Genomic DNA, 26,483 nt, shown 5'->3' on the forward strand with positions numbered 1-26,483 from the left:
GAACCTCGCGTCTGCTGTGACTCTTCTTAATTCTCAAACTGTCTTATCCCTACGGCTCATCACCAATAAGAAAATATAAATGAAGATGAAAGCAGTTGTTCACCATGGCTCCATCAAAACCTTAGAAATAGCCTACTGCTTCCATTTCTGCTGCTATAACCTTAGCAACACGTGTACCTGTATGCTAAATATTTTTATGAGTATAAAAGAGAAAATCTCAGACGATAAAGTCTAATTAAATAAGCGTTTAATTACCCCTCCATTATTGTGCCCATGTTTCCTTACTTTAGGGAAAGACCGCCCCCTTGTGTCCACACAGAAAAAGTGCATAAACAAAACTGATGACTGCATTATGACAGCAATGAAGGAGAGTCTTTTATTGTGTTGAAGAATTAATGACGAATGGTTAAGAAATAATTAATTTGTGCTTCACCAAAAAGTTAGAAGCACAATAAATGCATGACTGAAACTTACAACACTTGCCTCGGTTTATGTTTTGCAGCTTTACAGGAAAGTTTGTTCAAGACATTCTGAAAAAAAAGAGACAGCTACTTTATGTGCTAGGTGCATGTTCTTAACCTGAATCTCAGAGCACCTGTTGTATTGACTACAGTATTTTAACAGATGAACCATCATGGACCTCTTCAGTCTGGTTTAGGTAGTAGTCAGATGGAAGATCAACACAATCCAAAAGAGGATTAATGGTGATAGAGTATATCAGGTCTTACCTTTTTTAACAATGTCTCCCTTAAAGAGTGACCCTTCATAAGAGTCATTTGTTGTTTATTTTTTGTTAGAGATATTTATATATGTGGGCAGGACATAAGTGCATTGTGGGTTTTGTGAGTGAGGGTAATCTCAGTGGCAGTAGACATTGTTCCACATCATACAGATGTTCGGTTTGTTTGTGTACATGTGAATTTAATTCAGTCTCTCAGACAAAGAGCTGCTCATCCTTTCCTGAATGGCTGCGTCTCAGCTTCAGGCCTGACAGAATTTTATGAGCTGGTGAGGTGAGTCTGTGCTCATTAGGAAGTGTTTTTGATGACTGACTCTGTCCGACACTCGTCCTGTTGTGTGAATGATTTTCATTTAGATCAGCATGATGCCCACCCCGCGTAGACTCCTGTGTTAAAGCTGATGAAGTCACAGCTTCGGCTGATGTAAATGTTGAGTCCAGTCCCAGCATGTACTGCACAACCTCACGGGGGCTCAGATGCATGTCTGTTTTACACTCCGAGGCTCCACTGGTCTGGTGAGGCTGGCAGCTGTTCTCACTGTGGAGATCTGAGTCTTGCGCCTTTGGCTCCGGAGAGGAGCTGCGGCTGCTGTCGGCGCTCTCTAGATGGCCATGGCTGTCTGGAGCTTCTGGCTGTCTGGTGGTGTGAAATGGGTTAGGGGATCGTGCTGCTGGGTTGGTATGTCGGAGATACTTCACAGGCTGTCTCGTGAAGCGATAGTGCGGCTCTGTCCCCAAAACAGGATCTAATTCTTCTTGTTGCTCACTCTGAGGATGGCTGGATGCCCCTCTCATAGCCAGGACTGAGGCAGGACAGGGAGAACAAGATATGAATCATAAAGTGCAACACAAATACAAACACAGACTACTAAAGATTACAAATTTTCCTTCCTTCCTTGGACACCCTGAAAGTGCAACAGTGCAGGCTGTGTTTAAATCTGTCTCTTTTCTGGCAGTAAAACATGATTTTATTTACATATACTATTATGCTTGGTTGTAATTAGAAGCTTTGGAAATGCTTGATGTTGCAGCCAGAGAGAAGGGAGCACCACAGAACTCAGGCAAGAGGAAAGCAAGCTAAGAAGAAATGAAACTTTAGACCCACACGGCAGCAAAATCAGTACATCCTGGTGTCAAAACTTAATTCACATTAGCACCAAGATCTTCATGATAGTAAATAATCACACTATCATCATCATTTAAATAAAGTCCATCAGATAAAATAAAGAATTCGACTCACTAAGTTTTGACAAAAGAATAAATTAGTGGGTGTCAGCAAGAGAAAAAAAAGAGGAAAGTCTATTTCCAAAAATAACCAGAGGAAATGTGCAAGAGAAGAAAAAGGGAACTACAGTCTTTAGGCCCTTTGTGCTCACTGTGCTTAGAAAGGCACTGAGTAACTGTAAGCTACAGCATTAAAGTGTCTGTGAGAAATGAGGTAAACAGCTTAGGAGATGTTTGTACCTTAAACAACTCCAACAGGATTAATATACTGTAAATAAAACATGTCCTCAACTTACAAAGGTACTAGCTAAGACATTTATCTACAACTGATTCAACCAGCAGCTTAAACAGATCATCATCTATAAACGACACAGGGCATCAGTGCTATGAATCCTGAACCATCTATCATGTCTTGTTTACCTGTTCTACTGAGGAGGAACTGCTCTGTCACTAAGACCCGCCTACCTGCTCTCTCATTGGCTTCAGGGCCGAGCTGGTCCACTGCCTCATTGGATGAAGACTTGTCAGATATATAACCCTCGCTTGACTCTCTCTTGATTGTTCGACTCTGTTGAAATGACACAGATTGAGTAGTGGATTTCTACATGTTTTATGAGACTACTGCTTGGCCTAATACACTGTATCACTATGAAGTATAGACAAGCCAAGGCTATGTGTAACCATGGACACAGACTAACCATGTAAAAAGGGATCCTTAAACTTAGAGATTAGACATCTCTTTTTCTGATCCCTCTTTTCCAACATCAGGGAGAATGAGAGTTGTACTTTTACAGAATTATTTTGTCTTTATCGTCTATCTGCAGTGAAATGTCAACATAAAAAAACAGACAGGAGGCCAGAGAGCAGTAGAGAAGCAGCAGCTGTCCAGCGTGTTTAATCCTAACACAGTAAGCAAAAGGTGCTATTAAGCAACCACTAACTCCAAGCTTAGACAGAAAGTTTCCTCACAGCATTACTTACTTCTAGTGAGAGAGGCCGCTCTCTGGAAGAAGATTCATGTTCTGAGTCAGCATACTCGTCCCCATCCAGGGGACAGGAAGCCCTGGGAGGGGTGTCAGGAAGAGGTGCTGTAGGTGCTGGGGGAGTGGGCGTACGGTTTCTCGGCTGAAGGCCAAATATCTCATCATAATGTGCGATAAGGAACTCGACTAGTACAGCCTGGTAACTGGTCTCCAGCAGAGCGATCATTGACGTGTCTGTAGACACAAGAGGGCGCAGCAGTGTTGGACCAAACACAATCCCCAAATTGCTTGGAGACATCTTGTTTTCCTGGTTCTCTGATACCCTGTGAAGACAGAGGGTAAAAAGGTTGATCAAAGGATGAAAACAGTTAGAGGAGATTCTTCTGGAGGTGGGTAAAAGGTTGCAGTTCAGCTGTAGGCTTACCTCTGCAGGTGACACAGCAGGTGCTGCAAAGTGCTGAAACAATATGAAGGAAGTTTCTGCAGCAGCTTTTGAAGGCTGGTAATGATGTCAGCTGTGTCATTAGTGTCTGGAGTAGGCTCCCTTTCATTCAGGAGCTGAATGCTTTTACCCACACTTATAAAGTTGTTGTACAGGTCAAAGGTAAGTAAAGGCTCTGGAAGCTGAGAGAGAAGGTGGAATAGAGAGGTTACTCACTTAAAGCAAAGAGAAAAGCTATAATAGATCTTAAAGATGCTACGAGGAGGATCTGTTTTAATTGGACTGCCCCCTTCTGGCCCGGAGTCTCACGCACACTGTCTTAAGGACGTGCGTTTGTTTTGGAGTTAAATGGAGATTTTCTTTGTTCAAGACAACTTTTTACTGGATACAGCGCACCGAGGTAAGGTATTTATCAGTCATTTAGCGCTGTTGTTTGAAACGTGACAACAAGCAAATGTTGCGCTACAAGCGGCCTGGTGCTACGACGTATCTGTATGCTACACTGACAACACACAAACTTTTTCAGTTTGTACAGTAGCTTCGTAGCCATCCACATGTAGCGCTACTGACAGCCTGATACTGTGAGATGTGTTAGTAATGCGTAATGTTAGTGAATCCTGGTTATGCCCTGCAAGTCATATCCCAAGCAGAGCTAACATAACTCACTCATAATTTTATTGAAAGACTCTCAAGTTTGAACAGACCACTGCAGAATAACTGCTGACTGTGGGTTGGGGTGAACATTATCACAAACAGTTTAGCCTTTTTAGCCTTTAGCTCGGGCTGTATCAATCTCCTGTTTAGCTTTCTTCTGCTCCTCTGTCCTTTTTCTGTCTGACAGTTAGAGTTCTGTGTCCACCATCACTAAAAAATTAATCACAGAAATTGTTTTCAAGCAGAGAAAAACACAGATCTATCTTCTCACTACTCAACTTTGTCAGCTGGCGTGGTGTTGTCATAGAGACTTAGATAGGCCGTAAATCAATTCGGTCCTGTTCGACCCGATCAGGAAGCTAAGAAGTAGCATTTCAAAATAACCTGTAACATGGAATATATACTATCAGGCATATATCTGGAAGGGAGACTTTTTTAAGACAACTAAGAAACTCCTCACAGCCCCTTTAAGTGTCACACTGGCTCCAGTACCTCCTTAAAGAAGTGTTTAAGGATTGAAGTGATGTCATGTGGTGAGACGTCAGACAGGTCCACCTGTTCCTTTTGTGTCTCAAAGGCATGACAGAGCTTCTGGATGCGAGGCTTTGACCCACTCACACGATACACCCCCTTAGAGGAGAAACAATAGCACAAGTTCAATCGAGGCAAACGCTTCATTTTTTTCAGCATCTCAAACACAGTGACAGTAAATTGTACCTGGACGCAAAGGGCACGACTTTCAATCTCAGAAGTGCACCGCAGCACCACAAAGGGCACCTCATCTGGCCTGTCATGTGACCCATGAGACAGGTCAACTCCGAACACAGTCCCCTTCCTGTGTTCACACTCTGACTGACACACCTCCATGCACTTCCTGTGCAGAGAAAGGCCGCACTGAGGGTGGAAGAGAAAGAAACGCGTCAGAGGGTATTACACATCTCACTCAGCACCATGTGACTTTGTTTCTCCTATAACTGTTTCATACCTCCTCACATTCAACCCCGTTGACAACAATGTAGTTTTCACACTGCTTGCATTTGATCATCTTGCTCTTCATCTTTCTGAGTCGGTGTGTCAGTGCAGCTCGTGAGACTGTGCGTGCTTTGACTTGCTGACCATCAAGAAGTTCTTAAGAGAGAGAACATAGAAAGTTAAATCATATAAAGAGTTGATTCTTAAATGTCCAACAAGGCATAAAAAAGGGGAACAAACCACATTCTGAGGCAATGTCTCTTTCATCCAGGTCGTCTGAAGACACCGTCAGAGTGGATGCATATTTTGGCAGCAACTTTGGATGAGCTTTGATAATTCATTTGACAGAGGGGGAAATACAATATGTCATTCTTGGGGATGTTTAAGGACAAAATGCACAAACAAATGCAGACTGATCAAGACCTGGGCTTGATAGAGATTCTGAACTTCCTCCGATACTATCACCGTCACTGTACCCTGCCTTCCCTGAAGTGCAGCAAAACACAAATAAAAGCAACAGTTAAACAAAATGAGAGGGTTTGCCTGTTGACATAATCTCGTTTGAATCATGGTAAATGCTTACTGCCATCATTGGGTCGTCTTAAAAGGCTTTCATCTGTTAGAGATGAAGAGTCCTGCTGAAAGCTCTGAGTGCTGCTGGTTTTTCGTTTGTTCCTGTGAAGATTGAGGATAGCGAAAAAGCAGTTCATCAAATAACAACTAAGAAACACACAAATCCAGCAGAACGAGAGAATATCACACGGTTTTAAACTTGTTAATAAATTATTAAAGCCATTTTTTTAATTGATAGATACTGACAAATTCACTCTGTTCCTTTTTAGCAGTCTTTGTTCAGTTTAACGTACCCTTTGCCTTGAGGAAAATATTCCTGGAAGGTAAACGTTTGGAGAGGTTGTTCTGGGCGACGTTTGCTCAGGATGTAGAGTAGGTAGGGCTCGCCAGGCTCCAGAGACCTGCATGTCACCTCCAGGTTGTGGTAGCCCAGAGGAACGGGCTCTGTCTGCTGCCGTTGGTAGTAAAACATGTTGACTGTGGCCTGATGGTGAGACGGAGGCAAAATTATTTACCTCACTAGAATAAGAATCAAAAGTTTCACGAGCAGAATGAAAATGTGAGGATATGAGTTGAGAGAGATGTAGGACTCCATATTATCCTATCCTATTATCAGGCATATTTGCAGATGTTGCGTGTCACACATTACTTACTGTCGCATGAATATCAAATTGTTTATAGTGGACCCAATTAGAGATGGGTGCTGAATTAGGTACATTTTTAGGTGCCAACCAAATTCCATCTGTAGAACCAAGTACCAATTCACATAAAGTCAAATGGTACCATGTTACGGTACTTAAACGCATCCCTGTAACTGTGAGGGGGTGGCACAGCATTGCAAGTTTATATATTGAGAAATAAATATGCTAATTTAAAAAAAAATGAGATTTTATTATTTAAAAAAAACATATTTATTACCACATAAACACACACAAAAGTACAAAAATTAGTACAAATACCGATTGCCAGGTACTTGTTTTAAAGGTCCCATATTATGGAAAAATCACTTTGTTAAGTCTTTTAGTGAAATTTGTGGGTCTTTGGCTTTCCTCCCAGCCCACAAAATGTGATATTTAATGACAAAACCTGTACTTAGTAGTGCTTTTCCTGACCCAAAATGAGCTGTTTGGATTTTGGGGATTTGCTGACGTCAGCGATTCCCTTTTTTGACCAATCAGGAGCAAGTCTGTCCTGATTGATCCACCGGAGGAGACAACCCCCCCCCCCCCCACACACACACACACACACACACACACACACACACACACACACACACACACACTCCCCTCCCTGCTCCTGGAAAGAATTCACTCCAGCAGCAGGGAGGAGAATGCTGAAGTTAAATGCTGTGTGCTGTGGAGCAGATGTAAGAGCTTTTCCTCAGTGTCCCCCTGTCTCTGTGTTAGCTTCAGGATGCTAACTTTAGCTGCGGTTAGCCTGTTGTTTTAGCCTGTAATGTTATGGTAAACGAGCTTCACCGTTTTCTAAACATTGTGCACTCGGAGCTCGGTAGTTATGGATGTGGCGCCGCTCTCAGTGACGCGGAAGAGTGGGGCGGTATCACGATGGCTCATTTACATATGAAGGTCACACCCACTAAATCAGCCTCTTCTGAACAAAGGGGCGATGAGAGCCTGGAAACAATGCTGCTGTGCTTGATTTATTGTTCTTTTGGACCGAAACATGTTTCTACCATTTCATGAAGACATCAATGATCCATATTTAACTGCAGAAAAAATCCCATTATATGGGATCTTTAGATGTGAAAGGTACCCATTCCTAGACCTAATCAACAAGATTTACTTTCATATCAAATGAATGTATCCTATTTCATCTTATATTGCAAACATTTTTCTTCAAAGAGCACCGATGATGATTTTCCTCAGTTACAAACCTCTTTAAGCACGGTGTCTCCCTGGCAGATGAGCTTGCGAGTGTGGGAGATAATTCTCTCTTTGACCTTCACCAAGTCGTCCTGGTGCGTCTGGGCAGCAGCCACACAGTCTCTGTACAGAAGCTCAGCCTCGATCATCTGGAGGATTTAGGGAGAAGGGGTTTGAAGTGGTTGACAAACACAAATCATTAATGATGTTAAAAAAAAACAGTACACAGGAACTAATTCAAAGTAACATTATTTTAAGGCTGAATGAATTTAAGGCGACACTCACCTTGGACTGGGCTTCATCCTTCGACTTTCTTCTCTTGTCAAGTGTCTTGAATCCTGCAGTGTCATCCACAGCTTTGGCAGATATAGCTTTGGCCTTTTCTAGCTCTTCACAGCGCTGGAAGTATTGTTGACGAGCTTTTTTCAGAGCAGTCTCTGAATCATTCTGAAGCATGCACAAGAACACGCACACATGAGCACTAAAAAAATGCTATTTTGCCTCTTAAAAGTTGTTTGCTGCTTATATCCTTACAATAAGTTGTTAAAAGCCTCGTTCTGAGAAAATTTTGAAGGCTCAACTTGAAGTCATAAACAAGGTTTCCTCTTCCTCGTCCTTACCATCCTTTTTTGTTGTCTTGCCCACTGCTCCTTAAACTCTCTGCGCCATTTTTCAATTTCATTCCTCTTAGCAGCCAAGGCCTGTAGAAACAAAAATACAGACTTTAACACAAAAACTGATGTGGACAACACAACAGCTTCTATGAAAAAAATGTTTGTAAGTATGGACTTCTATACCTGGTAACAACGGTTCTGTAGAAGTTCTGCAGTCTTCCTGGAGGTCAAACTGTTCTTGATATCTTGCTCTAGTGCCATTGTGTAGATGTACTGCAGGGGCATCATTTCCTATTATGGCAGTAACAGATTTCAACAGTTATTGAAGATACAATAGAGGTTGTCACAAACTGAGCTCTTCCACAGATTTGTTTCCAGTGAAATGGCAAAAAAATTGACAGGGATGCTTTAATAAGGCTTTACCTGCTGTGCCACGTTGATTTTTGCTCCTTCAGCTGTCTTCATAACATTTTTGGCAAATTCTTGTTCTGTGAAAAAAAATATGTTGTCAAGAAATATTCCTGCTATGTATCTCATGTGAAACAGAACAACAAAAGAAGAGCAGGATTGGTCTGTGGACTGGACTGGACTGGAACCACAGCACTGATCATGCTGCTAGAGTGCAACTATAATACGACACTACAAGCTCCATCCTGGACCAGCAGAGCCGTATCACCTTGACCCCGTGTGCCCTCAGAAAACTCTGCTCTTTTTAACAAGCGACACTGATGAGATTTCAGTGTTACTCTACTCTGTGTAATCCTTGGAAGTGTGTGGGTGAGCTCTTGTAAGCGTATTTCACTAAATATCACCAAACATTTTCTCCACACAGGGCTGCTGCACGTTGCTCCACATTCTGATGGGACAGACTTGAATACTCCACAATCCCAGTCTGGACACCTGTGCTTGCTGATATCAGGATAATGACTGTCTCTGCTCTCCTAATGTACCCATCTCCTTTATTACCCTGCTTTGCCCTGCTAATCTGGCCCCTAATCCTTTCTCCCTGAGTACGCTCAGTGTGTAGCTCACTTGAGTGACTGCACCACCCACTGAGAGAGACAATACAGACACACTGTGTTGTAGCATGAGGGTCAATCTGCTGACATGCAAAAATACTTTTAAATATTGTTGTTTCATTAAAATAATGAGGAATGATGAATTAAATGCTGCCTTTCTCAGGTTTACAAGCTGCAGAGTGGATTCCATTTTAAAGAAGTATCTATTTTCTTTAACAATATTGCCTGTAAGGGCATCTTTAAACTGTCTAAAAACATTTCCTTATTAAAGAAAGTCACATAATATCATAAAATGATCCACAGCCTCCACTTTGGCAATGACAATAATTTGCATGTCATGCTGTTTTCTTGTTTACTACTCACCCAGACTGATTCTCTTCTCCATCCAAGCCAGGAGGTCTTTGGCATAACGGCACCACATCTTGGCGTACTGCAGCGCCGTCTCCACTCCACCTTCACAGCGACACAGAGCCAGGTCTGCTTCCTGGGCTGAGAGGGAGTACATCAGCATCACTGCAGGCTACCTCAAACTCTGGGGCTGTACAAAGTAATGATCAGGCAGCGTCCATTGGGCTACACCCAACAGCTTGTCTGTCCTCCAGGACCCAAAGATGGAATCCTAACCCCTTTCCTTTTGCTAAATCATCACACAAGATTAAGTTGTTTTCAAAAAAATAAAAGTCACTTAAAAAAAGAGTGAACAAACCCAAAACAGGAAACAATGACTGCAAATTGCAGGCCATATCTGCTCATCAGAACAAAGATCCTGTGGTTTCCAGTAGATCCCAGCTCACTGCATGTATCCCATATAAAAACTGACCATCCTCTCTTCAACCACCCCAAGTCTCCGACTCACATCAAACGGGTAACAGACCATAAAGAGGAAATCCTCTGTGATCAAATCCAAACGGCTTTTAACTAAATAACTTCCCTCCTGTCCCCTCTTCCTCTCTCCTCCAGGCCCCTCCCCCTAACACCTGTTAACCTCCACTCAGCTACACAGAGACAAACTGTGGTTAAAGCAGTCAGCAGCTCGACTCAGTGCCAGCGTGCAGTGAAGGCAGAGCTGTGTTGTGGTCAGACAACAGGGTGTTGACATGAAAACAACTTCTTCCTCTTTGGCTCAAACCAACACAAGGCGTATAATATTTGTGACTATCACTTGGCCTGTAAAACACTCCTGACACAACTTTCTCTGTAGCTCCCTGTGCCCCATTTCCAGGATCACAGTAAGAGGTCAAAAAAGAACAAAAACACCTCAGAGCATTTCTCTTCCTCTTACAGCCCACAGCACATTTCCAAGCATCTATGTTTAACTGAGCAAGCACGCCACGCCAGAGAGACTGCTGCAACTTCTCTTTTAAGTTCCGCACTCTGGCGTGCAGATTTTGTTGTGCTCAGTTCCTTTTCAGTGTCATCAAAATGCAGCTGGAGTTGGACAAAATTCCAGTCGAGGTGATGTTTTCTCTTCCGTCTTCAAGCAAATCCTCATGACAAGTCTGAAACATGATTGTGGCAAAATCCTCCAAGAGAGGTCGACCTCCCTCTGCTTTTTTCCCCTCTCTATCAGACTAAATCTGCCTCCATACAGATCCTGTGCTGTTTCATCGCTGTGGCCCTCTCTGCCTGGATTGGAGATTATCCTTGTGAGGTCTAGCTCGCAGAGTGACAAGCATTAAAGTAGCCCTGGGTGAGATTGACTTCCTGGTGTGACACAGACCGGGGGGTGGTTAAGGGATTGATTGGTATCTCGACTCAACCAATGGCTGGACATGAAATCAGATTACCAAAGAGCATGTTATCGTAATGTGCTTGGTGGATAAATAATTGATCTCAAATGAAACACGTGTAAACAGGTCTCTTTGAAGAGTCGCAGGGCACATTGTTTCATTTAACACAGTTGACACAGTGACGTGGGGCTCGGGCTTGAGGTCAAAGATGGTTTCCAAAACTTATTTACAGAGAGATGTGAAGCCTTTTCTTTATTTCATTCTTACCTTCAGGCTAGCTTACTCTGAATTTCTATTTCTAGTTCTCTAAATACTATCTGTTTATCCTGTAATTCCTAATCTCTTATTCCACCGCGGTGAGCTGTAGTCAGTCAAACTGAGGTTGGAACACTTGGCACTGACTCTGTTTTCTCTGTAAGTCTACTCTTCCTTGGAATCCCTTTTTTTAACAGCCTACATAATGCTGACTTCATCTCTGACCGCAGACCCCTGTGTCTCTGCTTGTGTCTGAGGTAAAACCTTAGAGCAGCTGTCTGCTGCCTTTATCCTAATCTTATTACTACATAGCAATTACAACTCAGGGCTAATGGCAAGAAAACAAGTGGAAATTTAACTTCATTAAGAGCTACAGGCTGACAGCAGGGTGTTCAACGGGTGATTTAAGGTAAAGTCTTTTAACCAATAAAAAAAAAAGGTGACAAACAACATGGACACTATACAAGCAGGGTTTTGCATTTTGCATCCACCAGATCTGGACTGACTCATACACAAGAGTCACAAGATCACATACTCCTCCACACTTCCTTTCATTCATTTTTCAAGTCTCTATTTCACACACATTGATACCTGGATGGTTTCCATCAGCTTCAATGGCCTCAGCACGTCTCAGTGCACTAAGAGTATCTTCACCCTGATGAGAAAAAACAGACTCAAACCTTATTAATAAGGTACCCAAAAAAACACAACGTTATTTGAATCAGTTATCTGAAGAATAGGAGCTGAGCTTTCAAGACAACATTTGTACAAATAAGGTTAAAACTCCTTACAGCTACATCGTGTTGTTCTTTGAGCTCTCTACTTTCTTCAGAGACAGATTCTGGTGTGATCTGTGAATCAATGTCTATCAGCAGATCCTCCCCTGACCTAAACACAAAAAGACTTCATTAAGAGACGGACACACAAATAGACTCAGTTTATCATGTTGTGAGCAATATTTCCATGTCTACCTGGCAGAAATAAGCAAAACATCCTCTTTGTTTTCATACTGTTAGAAAAGTTAGCAGCACCTTTGAATGACCCCTCACTGATCACTGTTTTTAATGTTGATGAAGTCTGGTTAAACTAAAAAAGCAATATGATTCAGGCAACATTACACATGGAAACTATGACATGTACAAGGTGTGATGGAATATGACGTGTACACATAATACTTACGAAGAAATTAAAGATAAATCAAGATTATCAAACTCCCTGAAGATCTCACTGTATCGTTTGGTTTCCGATTTATGATGCACCTTCTTCACCTCTGGAATTCAAAAAAACAAAAAGACAGATACAAATGAAGAACAAGATAGTCTTGTTACATCACATATCACACTGTTGGTATCTCAAAACAACATAAATATTCTATTCTGTAAACAAATGCATGCAAATTTAAACCCTGAAAGTCTCAAAACACAGTGTAACTGATGTGTGGATGTTATGTGAAGCACAGTGAGTTGCTTTGTGGATGAAATGTGCGACTAATTATTAATAAGTCTGATTTGCTTTAGCTTGCCTATAAATTAAACAGGATTGTGCAACCCACACTGAGTCTAAGAAGACTGGGAGGCTGTGTTCAAGGATGTTAAAAATCAGGAAAAATCTCTGCAGAAAACGTGAGATAAAACCAGATGATTCAATATTCACCCCACAAAGGGGAAATTTACAGAACAACAGCAACAAACAAGAAAGTGTGTGGTGCAAACTTTACTATAAGAGTAGATAAAACTGATTAATATGATACCTGTAACCTAGAAAAATGCTTACAGGGCTATTAAACTACAAGACACATGTAAAGAGCCAATATAAAAGTATGAAATGTGCAGAGACTGATGGCGTGAAGGTAAAAAGTCTCCTGAAGCTGTGAGACATGTTGTCTATCAGAGTAAGTCTAACAGAATGGTTGTGATCTATGACACTGAGGCAGCACTGAATTAAAACACAGCAATGACTGCAGCAGAACCCACAGCATGGGCTCCAAATCACATCCAAAAGTCATTGTCTGTACTCACACATGGAGATTATTATGGTTCCATGCAAAGAGAAAACCATATATATCATAACATGACGTACAGATGACTGCCTGAGCCCATTTAAGATGGACTGAGTCGAAGATGGAAACTGGCCTGAGGTCTGACAAATTAAAGATGGACACTGGACTTTTGAAACCGTGGTTTTGGAGCAACATGCCTTTTTTTTCTGGGGAAACCTTGTATAATACAGTAAGAAGATGCCAAAATCTTGTTTTGCACACATCAAAACAACATGGATCTGTGATGGAACATTCAAAGTGCTACACCAGGGGTCTGCAACCTGTGGCTCTGGAGCATCATGCTGCTCTTTGACTCCTTTGCAGTGGCTCCTTGTAACTTTAAAAAATATTATTGAAATGAAGAATTTTTATTTTCCTTAACTGTCGACACACTGGCTTGATATACATGGTTGATATGTGGCAAGACATAAGTAAACGACTTAACTGATAAGTTGCAAGGTATTATCTATAAGTCACAAATTCAAGTTTTCTTAAATTTTTTTTTTTTTTTTGCAATAATTGATTTTCTTTTTTCTTTTTTGCAAATTATTATAACTATTTTTTTTTAATTTAAAAAATTGTTTGAATTCAAAACTTTTTTTCAGTTTTTGGAATTTTTTAGGATTAAATTATTTTCTTTAATGTTGGCAATTTTTGGAAATTTCAAACATTTTAAGATTCTTGAATTGAGTGATTGTTTAATATAGTTTTCTTTATTTATCTTTTTTTCATTTTTTTAACATTTCTGTTTTTTACTTTTTGCAAATTTTTGGAAATTTAAATTTTAGGGAAAATCGTGCAAGTTTTTTGTGAATTTCTTTTCAAATTTGTTACAATTTCATTTAAAAAAAATATTTACAAATTTTTGAAAATTTAAAAACTTTTGGCAAAATTTTGAAACTTCAAAATTTATTGACAATTTTGCAAATGTGAAAAATATATATAAAAAAAACTGAGACTTCACATGTACAATTTCATTAATTTAAAAAAGCCTCTTGTTTAGATAAATATTCATTAGACTTTAACTATGTTTAGAGTTTTATCCACTTAATAGTCCTTATTTTGTGGCTCTGGAATGACTTTAATCCAGGTGAGCTGAGGCAAAATGACTCCTATGAAAGTGACGGTTGTAGACCCCTTTACAAGACCAACCTGAAGTCCAAAAATCATCACATACTGAAAACATGGGGAACTCCATGACAAAGAAATGGATATTAGCTATACACAAAAGCTGCAGATCAGTTAAATTAAGTGTCAACAAATTATTATTTTTCTCTCCTTTACAATGTGGTGGAAGGTATTTCGTCTCTGCACTAATGTTTGTTCTCTTAAATACATCTGGCATAACGTCAACAGTACAGCATTATGAAGAAACACCAGCATTAAGATGAAATGATAGTGCTAATAAGCCAAAGTTAGCTGTTCTCTGTAGTTACATCACACAGCACTGTTTTAACTTCCTATAAAATGGTTTTACTGCATGTAACTTACAAAAAAAAAGGAAAAATTGAAAACAAAAGCCTAACCTTTGTTTCTCCTTCTATTGTACCCATTTGATGATAGCGTGTACTAATAGCTTCGTAACTGACAATTTACAGCAAGCAATTTTCCTCTCTGACAAGTCTCCATTTTGGTCAACCACATCCTGCTTGCAGTTTGTGTCACGTCACATAGTGATCAGAAAGTCCTTGTTTTTCACACCAGCAGTGTGTCTATATGACAATGTGAACTGCACGTTAAATCTTTCAACTGAACTAACTTTCCAGCCAAATGCAACTAAATCTGTAATTTTGGTGTTTTTGATATTGAAGTTTCAGTTCTTTGATTTAAAGTTTGAACAGTTTGAAAACTTCCGAAGTAGAAATAACTTTTTCAGCTATTCTTTGTTTGATGTACGTTGTATCACAGGAATTAAAATATATTTTAGGGAAGATTTTTTTATAAGGTTTTTGAGGAATAAGAGCACAAGTTGAAGCACGTTCTAGAAATCTAACCCTTTCTCAAAAATGAAATGAATGGCAAGACTTCAGGTTGACAAAACATACTCTGCTCACCTTGTGCTTGAGAGGGCTCCTCACTCGAAACTTGATTTTCTTCCATGTCAACACAAAAACCACAGAAGCAAGACCCTTGTAATGTCACTCACACATAATTTGCCCTGAAGGTCAGACTACAGGTCACCATGGTACTGTTCAATACTGAGTGAGCAGAAAATTTCACAACAAAGTGTGTTTACACACTCAAACACTTGTGCTAAATTATTAGTGTGCAGCTCTGAGTTTTGCTGCTGTTTGTGCTCACAAAAGGATCCTCTTCTGGTAGACTGGAGGCTGGCCAATATTTTCAGCACCAAGGGAAGAGGAAGTGTGTCTTGCTGTCACCATAGGCCCCACCTACATGAATTCACCACACAGAGTGAAAAGGTGCTACTGTGTTGAGAATATCCCATCTGTGCACTAAATTTATTATGTTAATGTTCGAATGCAAAGGTTAGAAATAGCATGCAGGTGTTAGTGTATAAAGATGGTGACTTCATCGGTACAACAAAAGATTTGATAAAGTTTCTTTCACATGAGGGTGACTCAAAATGAAACATGCAGATGCAAAGTGCAAAACACCATCTGACCTCATTTCATCATCCAAGGACTACAGTTACCTGTCTAGCTGCGTTTTACAGCTCTTGACAGTTGAAGTAGATGATTAGTGAGACAATGACAAATTGAGGTGAAACAAGGTGACACACAGAAAACATAGCTTTACATACCATGTAAAGTTTGAGGATGAAAGGTGCCACTGAGCTTCATAGGCTCTTCCAGAGTGTCCTTAAGCAGACAGAGCTCCCAAAGCTCAAGCTCAAGGCACTGTCGGTGTGAAGTCCTCTAACTCTGACAACTCTCCTTTAGTGGCTCTTTAAAGGAGTCTGCCAGTGCACGAGTGCTTTTCTTCTTCTCTGTACATGAGGTCTGAATGATAGACTACAGGGCTGTCAAGGAACAGGTACAAGCAGTGGTGCTTTTTTTAAACTTACAGGAAGAAAAAAATACACATTGTAGAGGATTTGAATCATGATGTTATATTCCCCTTAATGTACCCGGTTTTACACAGAAGTCAGTTTTTACCTGGAAAATAATCCTATAAATAATAAATAATTTTGAATAGGGGGGTGAGAGACGAGTAACTAATGAATGCTAATTGGTGTAACCAATGTTTCTCATAAAAAAATCTTACATTGCGCAAAACAGTTATCGAGTTTATTATCAAGTTTAGGAATTAAATATTCTATTTATACTTCAAGATGATATTTCATAACAAATAATTTATTATACCCGTAAACTTGCATAACCTCTGGATAGATTGAATTATTTAATACTTGTAGTGCTTTTGTGGTTACATCATTTGACAACTTAATGGGACTGTTTCTTTAATGGTTAAAATGGTAGAAATGTCAAATAAAACACTTCATCACCCACAGAAATGCAAACTACAAGTTTACAAGTTTGAAGCATATTTTTAGACACCAACCCTTATCTGTCATTGTCCCAGGTGTTGATATGAATTTTATAAATATAAAGTTTCCATCAAGTGCCTTCTTTACAAAATCTGTGTCAATGAGTTTTAAAATATTTTACTTGTAAGCTTTTAAAAGAGGTTGGTAAAGCCTGCCCTCAAAAAGAAGGAACAGAGCACTGCGCTCTTCCTATAATTTCCCCACGGCATCTTGTACCTATTTTTTTTAAATAAACAGGAAAAAAGTCCCGCATGCAATGTGGTTCTTTAGGCAAGCCCTTCATGAAAATACCCGAGGAACCCAGCGAGAGGCCCTGAGATGACTGTGGTAACTGCTGTGGTGAGGCTTCAAAAAGCTAGACTGCCACAAAACGATATAGACATGAAGTGTTGTTGCCTTAAAAGCATGTCCTACCAAAGCAGATGTGCCACTTCCAGCTGTCCTGGAGGACTCGAGACATCCCAGAGCTTAAGTTAGATACGAGAGATAATGCGTGAGAAAAAGGGAAAAGAAAAGATAAAAATGTGAACTACTTTCACCCATAAATCAAACTTTTAATTATTCCCTTCTCATCTATTCAAAGGATATTGAGTTACACTTATTTGAGCAACCTATTTCTATTTGTTGATTACAAATTTAATTGTGTTTTAAGAATTTTTGGATTGATTTTATTACTTTGAATTCTTCCCTTTACATTAGTTTCAGTGATGGGAGTAAAGCAAAAGAGTTGAAAAAAGATGCTAGGCAGGAGCAAAAAGAAGAGGTGCATAAAGGTACATAATACACCAGCATAATCGCAGTCTGTAACAGTGACCACAAATAAAACTTTCTTAAAAACAGAGAAATTTATTTTCTTGTTGGCAGATTGCACTTCTGACATGTATGTGCTGAACCAACAGCTGAACGAATGGCTCCCATTATTATTCCATAAAAATCAACTTACTGGGGGCTCAGCTTGGATTCTGATCTCACCAAGTATGATTAAGAGGTGGGGACACTGCAGCGTGCTCAGATGTGGCGGGGCTGGTTCTCTTTATAGCATTGTTCCTCCCACACTATCAGGCTAGAGGCGTGTACAGCGGTTTGAATCATGTATAACCATGTCAGCAGCTGGTTTGGCATAGCACAAGTCTGGAAACAATCCAAAAGTGGGACACAGAAAGGGAGATCTGGAGTGAGCATATTCTACAGAGGAACTATAAAGTCTGTGAAATCTAATGAAGTTGAGTGTTGAGTGTGTTCTGTTGCTTTGGTAAAAAACAAAAGTCTTTAGTGATGGCTTATCATCACTCTAAACTGCACAATATGAAGTCATAAGAAATATGCTGAAAATCAAAGCCAAAGTTAGAAAATTTTTTAGTAGATTTGAAATTTAAAATTAAAACCTGTCTCTTCTCTTGACACTGTCACCATGGCGTTTTTAATTTGTCTTCTTCAGTGATTTATGGTCTATAAATAAGGCGTTTCACAGTGTAATCTCATACAAAGATTAAGTTATGGCCTGATAAGTGACATGGTGAAGTCTGACTACAATTCTTGCTAATACGAAGGTTAATTTCTGTATGACAGACAGAAAATGGGTACTGCAAATGCCATTTCAAATGGCAAGTCTAGTGCCTTAAGAAAAAACTACAAGTGGAAGACAAAAGGAAAAGGGCAAAACTGATCCCTTTTTAACCCGTCACATCTGGAGAAATTAAATGTTCCTCCTAACTCCACGTCACTACTGTTGCACCAAATCCAAAGTATCATAGATGAGACATGATTAAGAACAAAGGGTGTTTGTCCGGCCTCTTTTTAAAAACTTTTTACTCTCTTAAAGTTCCTCTCATAGCTCGTCTCGTGCCGTGCTGTCCAAAGGAGACTGGAGAACATCTGTGTTCTGCGCCTCCGAGCTGATCTCAGCCTGCTGACGAGTTTTCCCCGAGCGCGCTCTGTCCCAGTCCGTGCGGACCTTGTCGTTGTCCCACACCGTGGAGGTCTCTGTGTCGCTGATGTAGCCTTTGTCACCCGTGTAGTGTGTTGGATAGACGAGGAGAGGCTCTGCTGAGAAAGCCTTCAGGTCTCTGGTTTCAAACTGTTCCATGTAATCGGACCTAAGGAGGGGACGGCAGAGTCACGACAATCAGAAAAAAGAACTAAATTACAATATGTGCGATCTTGTGCGAGATAAGACATAAATACTTACACAGGATGTTTATTAAACATGATAGGAAGAAACTCGTCAACTGGTAAAATCCTTTTTAGTGGTTCTGCTTTCAAGAGCTTCTCTGCGCCTTGTAATGATATCATATAGCCCAGTGTCCAATAAGAGTAGTCAGCTTCCACTAAGTTGTGTATATGAGGCACTGCTTTCTCTGGGTGATCCACTTGCATCCTCTTACGACCAATATAACTGGAAGAAAGAGTTAAAAAAAGAAAATTAGAATTATGTTAGAGCACAAAGGATGGATGTAGAGTTAAATATCTAGAAAGGAGAACAAACTTACATGAGATCCCAGTCCAGCCCTTCCTCCTCCACCTCACTCATCAAATTCATCAAGCGACGTTTGAAGAAGACTTCAAAGCGCAGGTCGTCTTCGATCACCAAGGAGGTCTCCAGGCCTCGCTCCACAATCTAAAGTAAAACAGATTATCAATTAGCGACTCGCCTATTGAATTAGCAAGTTTTCACATGATTGGTTTTAAGGTTCACCTCTTTCCAGATGTTATAATGAGAAAGGAAGCACCCAAGTTCTCCCTTTGTCAGTGGGCGATCATGATATGGGTCGCTGTATCCAGGGAGCATGTGGATACCAAGAGCATGAATTTCACTGGTATTCATGGCTCTGAAAAACAGAAAGACATAATTTTGTAATGAGGGAATTAGTGTAACTAAAAAGTTGAGCAAATAGTGCAACAGTTTTGTTAGACTCAACTTACTTTCCATCTACAGCTGCAATGACCTTACATGCAATCTCCTGCTCGTATAACGCCCCCAGCATTCGTTCTCGGCGGTCAGCCCGCCTCTGCAGGTTTATCATGAACACCTGCATGAAGGCAACAGTGGAAGAAGAAATCAGTGTAACTACAAGGCTCTAACAGCAGGGGGAAGCATTATGCACAGAAGAAGAAACAGAAGGCCATTTTTGCACACTCCATCTTCGCATCACTCTTACTCACCTCATCAAAGCCCATTTTATCAGGTTGTTTTCTAGGGACAGGTATGTATTTGGAAGGCTTCACAGGAGGATTGCGCACTACATAATGAGAGGGAAGATGGATGCAGAAATGGTATTTGATGAACTGAGATCCATCCTTACTGTCATTATTAGTTGAAGCAGCAGTGAGTAGAATGAAGACTTAAAGCCAGAGGAGGAAAAGAAGCTGGAAGTTACAGTAGATGAGTACAAACCACTCACCATTAACCTCCAGCAGGGAATGCATGAAGCTGTCTGCTTCATCTTGCAAAGTATTGTGCGATCTCAAAGGCACGGGGAAGTAACCATAGGTCTCTTTATTACATACAAACATTTGGACATCTGTAAAGAGAAGGGAAAACATTTTCTTAGTTCAATAAAAGGTTAAAGGCTCCAAGAAAAGCACTCAGAGAGCGCAGACCTCCGCCACGCATACTGTGATTGTGATGCAACACTTAAGTCCTACTTTAATGTTATACTCCCTTTCAGCAGACTGTCTGCTACAATTTGGTGTTAGTTGCAGTTTTGTGCGATAATTTGTTACCTGACAGTGTTGAAAATTATGATGATCCAGTTCATATTTCATATTCTGGTTCTTAGTATCCAGAACAGGGGTGGCCAACCTGTGGAGTGCTTAAGTTTCAGTTTCTCTTCCACATGTCTACATGTGCTCCTATTATAGCTTTCTAGATAAAAAGATGTATAGATAGATAGCTAGGTAGATAGATAGAACTTTTTATCTTCTAATAATCTAATCATCTAATAATAATAAAAAAATGTTCTGCCGTAAAAACAGAAATTTGTCTTTGGCATGGCTCCAAGTACAAATTTAAACACCTACAAACACAATAAATCTTGCTTTGAAAACTGGACATGTATTGATTTTTAGATTATGTCATTTAATTTATGTGTGAGACAAAGTGAGTTTGTTAAACCTTGTGTGTAATGTGGCTCTTTGTAGTACCACGGTAATTTTTGTGGCTCTTGGTCTCTGACTGGTTGACCACCCCTGATCCAAAATATTGCCAGGTATTGGACCATAATTTCACATCCGTCAGAAATTATGGTGACCTTATCTTGTATTGTTTTGCAAAGCAATCCCACCATTTATTGTGGAGTTATGTGCACATATGGTGAAAATGGCCCTATCTCACAATGATAAAGAATCCTTTAAAAAAATCCAGGATCCAGACGGTGATCCGGATCACCTACAAAATTAAATCACATCTTCCTTATCCTATTTTGAATGTTTCCTGAAAATTTCATCAAGATCCGTTTGTTACTTTTAGAGTTATGTTGTTCACAGACAAACAGGCAGGCAGACAGACTCTCCCAAAAACATAACCTCCTTGGCGTAGGTAAACATGCAAGACCTCCTGATTCAAGCAATGAAATACCTGCCATCCGAGCCGAGTATGCAAAGACAATAATATCATCAAAAGCCCAGCTGTACTCAGGGTGTGGTGGATGAAACGCCAGCTGCCTGGATGCCTCTTTCCTGAGGTCTATGAGGAAGGTGGAGTGGACCATGGGGACTGCAAAACAGCCCCTCCGAACCTGCTTCCTCATGGGTATGTAAGCAGGGGTGCGCTTATAGTAACCCTGGAGGAGCAGAGGTGATTTAAATTTGGAGAGCATCTAATAACATTCTGCAAGCTCTCGTGAGAAAATATCAGAGCAGTACCTGGGAGGTCATTCCACACCAAAAGTTTGAATAGGCAGCACGGGACTCAAGCATTGGTGCGATGATAGTCTTATTCTCCTTCATGAGCTTCCAGAGCACATTTGGGTTGGTGAGGAGGTTATCACAGTCAGCCAACTGCACAAGGGAGGAGAGATAAACAATACAATCATTTGGAGATAACAAAAGAAAAGTATGTGCAACAGAAAGAGGAAACACTAAGGAATCTACAGTAAAAAATGCTGAGAAGGTCAAGAGGTTTGAATATGTCTGTAAAACTAAAAAAAAACCCCACCAACATTTAATTTCACTTCTTTTTTATGGCAGAGAGCTGGGACTATCTCCAAAAATTTGTAGCACTAAATTATTGCAATTCTGGATGTACTGTGTTTCAAAATTATACCCCACTGAAGCGAGACAATGAGGGTTGGGCTGGAGAGTACAAATAGAAATGTTCTCAGAGCTGCTTGTAAAATATACTTTATAGGAAGTTGAGCTTTGTGTCAGTGTGGGGATCTAAAATTGGTGAGTAAGAGTACAGCAGATAAGCTTTAACCACTGGAGACAGAAATAGATCTGTGTCTTTCTTCAGCTATTTTCCTGGAGGCTAAATTAAAACTGTGGTTGTGCTTTGAAGTGAGCTTTGCACGTCCCTCCTGCTGCTTTAATTGAACAATAAGAAGTTTTAAATTTGGAAAAACAAAGTTATTTGCTGTGCTTCTTTTAGGGATGCACTGAAACCAATTCTGGTATCAAGTATCGGTGCGATCAAGCCCCTCGAAGCTGGATCAGTATCAGTGGGAAGGTGCTGATTCATGGTGTCTATCGAGGCAACCAGCTCTACACTTTTTTTTAACCACAACCTGGCCTACTTGATCTGAAATGTTACCTCTGATGCACTTTCTTTGTTTTTTGCTGCATTACCAGTCGACAGGGTAGAAAAGTTTAGAAAAGTTTACAATTGAATATTAATTTCTGTACGTTCCAAAGCTTTGTTTTTACCAAACTACCGGCAAACATTCAAATATTTCATAGTTTGAATAGATATTTACGTCAGTAACATCTAAAATACACCAGATACGTCTGCAGTGCGACTCAGTTGCGCTGCGTCTTGACTGTTTGCCATCTTACACCAGCTGTGTGTTCAGTCCGACAAGCTGCATGACTGACAGACAGCTGGAGTCACGGGACCAAGAAGTTCCTGCACTTTCCTCTCCATTGACAAGTCTCTCTTCATTCATGTTGGGCTGTGAAACCCCAAACCTGTTGACTCCTGGTCTGGCCGCTGCTCATGATGTCCATTTATCATCGTAGTCAAGCTAAATAAGAGCTGATTTTGACACAGTTGCACTGGGTTTTTTTTAGGTAGTTTCTGGTCACGACTTCTTGTCCCTTTCAATCTTCCCTACACTGAATTTACGCGTCACAGCTCTGCATTCATCAAAAATAGGATGGCTGTGTATTACGTGCAACACGACGGACCAGCCATGCAGACGTACTGCAACAGAACAGATCTAGTGCGAGTTGACACACTGACTTGAATGAATCCTATTTGATCCGTTTGCTGTAACAGAACCCAGACACACTGCTGACACACCAGGTGTGTTTTAGCCTTAATTCCATATGCTCATTTTTTGCTTTATGCCCAAAACATTACCAGTCTTATCCCACAGTAGGGAATGCAGGTTATTATTTAACACTGGTATCTGATCGATATTAGTACTAGTCGATACCAAAAGCCCAGGTGTTGATATCAGTATAGGAACCAGAAAGGTTGGATCGGTGCATCCCAACTTTCTTTTGCATCTATAAAGATTCATATCTTTGTCTTACCATAAAGTAGTCCGCCCACATCTCTCGTGCTGACTCCAGGGCTACTTGCCGAAGCTTCATGACATGCTCATAACGCTCATCCACCCAATGCTTTGGACCTTCTTCATTCTCATAATTGCTACAAGAGACACAAAATAGTTATAAGACTGATTTTATCTTCTCTGTTAACACCAAAAAATCACCAGAAACTCAAGGACGCTGACCTACCTTGGCTCCTCTTTTGGCCTCCACTCAACATAATGGTACAGATTCTGCATTTTGACAAGCCAGTCTCGCAGGACGGCCGTGGTGTTGTCCTCATTATGATCAGTTGCAACCCTGTCAATGTACAACAAATGTAAATGATTAGAATGAACTGTATTTAACACAGGAGAGGTTAAAAATTATCTGATAGTAGAACAACACTGACTGGTTAAATGGAACACCAACACAACACTGGGCTCAAGCTGAGACGAGAGGTGCAATATGACACCCAGAACTCCCATTACAATGGCATTGTGTTTGCTTTTTAAAGGCCCATTGTATAGAGCTGTGAGAACTTGTACAAATGTAAATGATACCAAAATCAAAGATAGAAGCACACATCTGAATCTAATGTTTGAATTACCAAGGAACTCTAGTGTCTCTTGCCAATAAACTGCTTCATAACAGAAAATTTTAGTCAGAAATATCTTCCTGATGCCATGTGTGAGACAAATATAACTTAGAAAGTCTATCATCTCACTCTTGACAGGAATGAAATCTTAAACTTCTTAGGCAGTACATCTGCTCAAACCTCCTTCTCAAGAAAAGGAGAAATCTAGCCAACACAAACTCCACAGCTTTCTTTTTTTTTTCCCCACTCATGTTGTGTATCGTAGGCCAACAGTCTCTGCTGCAGAAGAGACAGCTGCACATAAGTCAGATGAAACTGTGTTTTTCTCAGGACGGCAGCCAAGCTGGGTTTTCTTGACACATTTCACACAGACCCGTGAGAACACTGCAGCTCCTTGCTAAACCTTTCTGCCCCTCACTCCTGCTGTCCATCCTTTACAATTCTTAGACTTTGAATTACACTGAAGCATTCGCCTCATGTTAGCACAAATTAATATTTGTTAAAAGCACAGATTTGAAACTTTTGGCATACATCTGTAAAGTGCTCAACTTGCACCTGGTCTAATGCTTCTCTTGTAAATCACCAACACAGTTCTTATAGCAAATTCTGAGGCTTTAGTGTACATGTAAACACCAGCAAAAAGCTTAAAAGCTCTGTGTTTACAGTGTGAAACAGCTGTATGCATTTTCCACACGTCTAAACAAAACTGTACTTTCCCCAAACATTCTAACTATGACTTAAAAAAGACCACCAACCAAAATGAAGAAACCAAACATTTCACTCAAATACAGCCCTGAGATAAAGTGAAGCTTGTTTATGGAGGTGCTGAATGAAAAGCATACCTTTCCAGCCCTCCAGGCTGTCACACAAACTGCTCAGAGCTCCCTGGCTGTATGCGAGAGGGGCTGTTGGAGCATGTTGTTTAGTTATTATATGAGAAACACCTCCCTTTCACTCCCCTCAACCTCTGCCTGGGCATGGCAGACGGATGTTTAAATGGTCTATAACATCCATTTGCACATCCCACAAGATAGCCGACTTCAAAATTTAGGTTGTTGCAGTGATAGATGGGTGTGACTTTGTTGGGTCTGTTACATTTCCTGCAGACTCACAGTGAGCTAAATTATCATATAACTAAAGATTTATGCTGGGAATATTTAACCACACAAAATACATAAAGCATTTTTTTCTTGTCATATATATTTCAATGTATTTGCATTTTTAAACCCAGAGCATATTCTCTCTCCAGATCCTTAAGTTCATTAAACTTATCAATGGACGGATGAAATTTATTTTAAAACATTTTTGTTGTCTGACCACTGCTCTAATGAAAAGCTTTGTCTGATTGTCAGTGGGTGATACTGGCTTGGTTTGAAGCTGTGTATTGAAATCCAGTGTAGATATCACAATGAGTGTCTTTGTTATAATGAACCATACAGCTTCCTTCTTCTTGAACACATTGGTCTTGACCCCTCCCCTCTCATCCACGTATACAAATCAATGCATGATGAGCAGTGCCCAGAAGTGCAGCTCTAACACTTTTTTTTCTACAGAATTTCTCATGTGGTCTTAAGTCTGAGTTATTTTGTGTTATCTAGGTGCATGGAGTTATTACGTATTTTTATCCTCACCAGTGTCAGAGATATTAACCCGTCATCCTTCCAGGATCCGCCCCACTTTTACTCTCCTCAATCCTCAGCAGACTCTCAAAGCATGCACAATTTGTGAATTGAAAAAAGCAATTATAATTGTTTGGATGATGATGACTTTGTTAGCGTTAAACCCTTATCGACTTAAGCATCAAATGGTGCGCTAACTTAACTTCTTAGTTGTTTGCTAGCGTTTGTAAAGTTTAATTTTCTTGGGAGGGAAACTCACCACAATGCCATGCGCTCCTTGGGATAGTTGAGACGCTCAATAGTACCGAGGAAATACGGCAGAGAGTGCTCGGAGTTTCTGCAGATGAGGGCGACGAGCACCCTGGGCGCGAGCAGTGGGGACTCGGGGCTCCAGCGCTCCTCCGCAAAATATCCCCGGGCTGGACCGCAGCAGGACAGGACGAGGAGGGCGGCGGGGAGGCATACGAGCCCAAGCATTACGACAATAAATTAAGAAATGTTTAAAAGAAAAACTTATCTAAAAGTTAAGGTCTTGGCTCATGAAGAGACACTTCTATATAAATCCCGAATCGCTACTTTCAGTCCATCAATCTAAATCTGTGCAGCAGCTCCTGATGTGACAACACTACGAAGTACGGCTTTAAAGGGGTGGGATGTGCCATGGTCTTAAAGGGGATGGGCTAGTAACTATTAATGTACAGCCAACACAGAAGTGAAAGTTTATTCAACATTTTATTTTTTTTCCTTTTTGTTTAAAAAGTGTGATAACCAAAAACTTAAACTATTTAGTGTCAACATGTGATAGCTTTCATTTTTGAAAGAACATGAACAGAAACTTGGCTAAGAGGCAGGAGGAACAAACATTTCACAGTGTATTGCAGTAACTTTGTCTTACAAAAAACCTCTGTATTTAGTCATCCTGCCTACCTTTATTGCAAAGAC

At 40.4% G+C, this 26,483-nt stretch overlaps 2 protein-coding genes across 4 annotated transcripts; both read right to left on the minus strand.

Annotated features, from left to right (window-relative positions):
- Positions 1-272: 272 nt before the first annotated feature.
- gmip (GEM interacting protein) lies at positions 273-15,414 on the minus strand. 3 transcript variants are annotated; one of them, XM_074697416.1, is made up of 21 exons: positions 15,181-15,414; positions 12,268-12,358; positions 11,880-11,976; positions 11,680-11,743; positions 9,467-9,592; positions 8,508-8,572; positions 8,268-8,375; positions 8,091-8,171; positions 7,756-7,917; positions 7,482-7,619; positions 5,881-6,071; positions 5,598-5,689; positions 5,438-5,500; positions 5,255-5,341; positions 5,028-5,170; positions 4,760-4,936; positions 4,535-4,672; positions 3,371-3,570; positions 2,945-3,269; positions 2,429-2,531; positions 273-1,542 (listed from the first exon to the last, which is right to left on the minus strand). In XM_074697416.1, exons 1-21 carry the CDS (start codon positions 15,224-15,226, stop codon positions 935-937), a joined length of 3,105 nt encoding a protein of 1,034 aa, XP_074553517.1. In that variant the 5' UTR covers positions 15,227-15,414; the 3' UTR covers positions 273-934. The 3 variants fall into 3 exon arrangements, with proteins under 3 accessions (XP_074553517.1, XP_074553518.1, XP_074553519.1); XM_074697418.1 differs by lacking the exon at positions 2,429-2,531 and having other exon boundaries at positions 1,400-1,542; XM_074697417.1 differs by lacking the exons at positions 11,680-11,743; positions 11,880-11,976; positions 12,268-12,358; positions 15,181-15,414 and adding an exon at positions 9,810-9,939.
- Positions 15,415-17,419: 2,005 nt separating this feature from the next.
- On the minus strand, positions 17,420-26,185 carry colgalt1a (collagen beta(1-O)galactosyltransferase 1a). Its single transcript, XM_074697433.1, has 12 exons — positions 25,801-26,185; positions 23,535-23,645; positions 23,328-23,445; positions 21,498-21,632; positions 21,211-21,415; positions 20,036-20,155; positions 19,797-19,873; positions 19,557-19,663; positions 19,330-19,462; positions 19,124-19,251; positions 18,823-19,029; positions 17,420-18,730 (listed from the first exon to the last, which is right to left on the minus strand). Exons 1-12 carry the CDS (start codon positions 26,016-26,018, stop codon positions 18,463-18,465), a joined length of 1,827 nt encoding a protein of 608 aa, XP_074553534.1. The 5' UTR covers positions 26,019-26,185; the 3' UTR covers positions 17,420-18,462.
- Positions 26,186-26,483: the final 298 nt, after the last annotated feature.

The sequence above is a fragment of the Halichoeres trimaculatus genome, unplaced genomic scaffold, assembly GCF_033239565.1.
Source record: "Halichoeres trimaculatus isolate MK-OKI-2021-1 unplaced genomic scaffold, fHalTri1.1 fHalTri1_scaffold_20, whole genome shotgun sequence".
In the NCBI taxonomy this organism is placed as follows: Eukaryota; Metazoa; Chordata; class Actinopteri; order Labriformes; family Labridae; genus Halichoeres; species Halichoeres trimaculatus.

What these genes read in the sequence shown, in the direction of transcription:
- colgalt1a (XM_074697433.1), bottom strand. Translation starts at nt 26,018, where the DNA reads ATGCTTGGGCTCGTATGCCTCCCCGCCGCCCTCCTCGTCCTGTCCTGC. An exon ending in AGGCCAAAAGAGGAGCCAAG is followed by an intron (nt 23,446 to 23,534) that starts GTAGGTCAGCGT and finishes TGTCTCTTGTAG; the next exon opens with CAATTATGAGAATGAAGAAG. An exon ending in ATAAAATGGGCTTTGATGAG is followed by an intron (nt 19,664 to 19,796) that starts GTGAGTAAGAGT and finishes GCCTTCATGCAG; the next exon opens with GTGTTCATGATAAACCTGCA.
- gmip (XM_074697416.1), bottom strand. Translation starts at nt 15,226, where the DNA reads ATGGAAGAAAATCAAGTTTCGAGTGAGGAGCCCTCTCAAGCACAAG. An exon ending in CAAGACAACAAAAAAGGATG is followed by an intron (nt 7,918 to 8,090) that starts GTAAGGACGAGG and finishes TGCATGCTTCAG; the next exon opens with AATGATTCAGAGACTGCTCT. An exon ending in AGAATCTCTATCAAGCCCAG is followed by an intron (nt 5,342 to 5,437) that starts GTCTTGATCAGT and finishes GAATTATCAAAG; the next exon opens with CTCATCCAAAGTTGCTGCCA.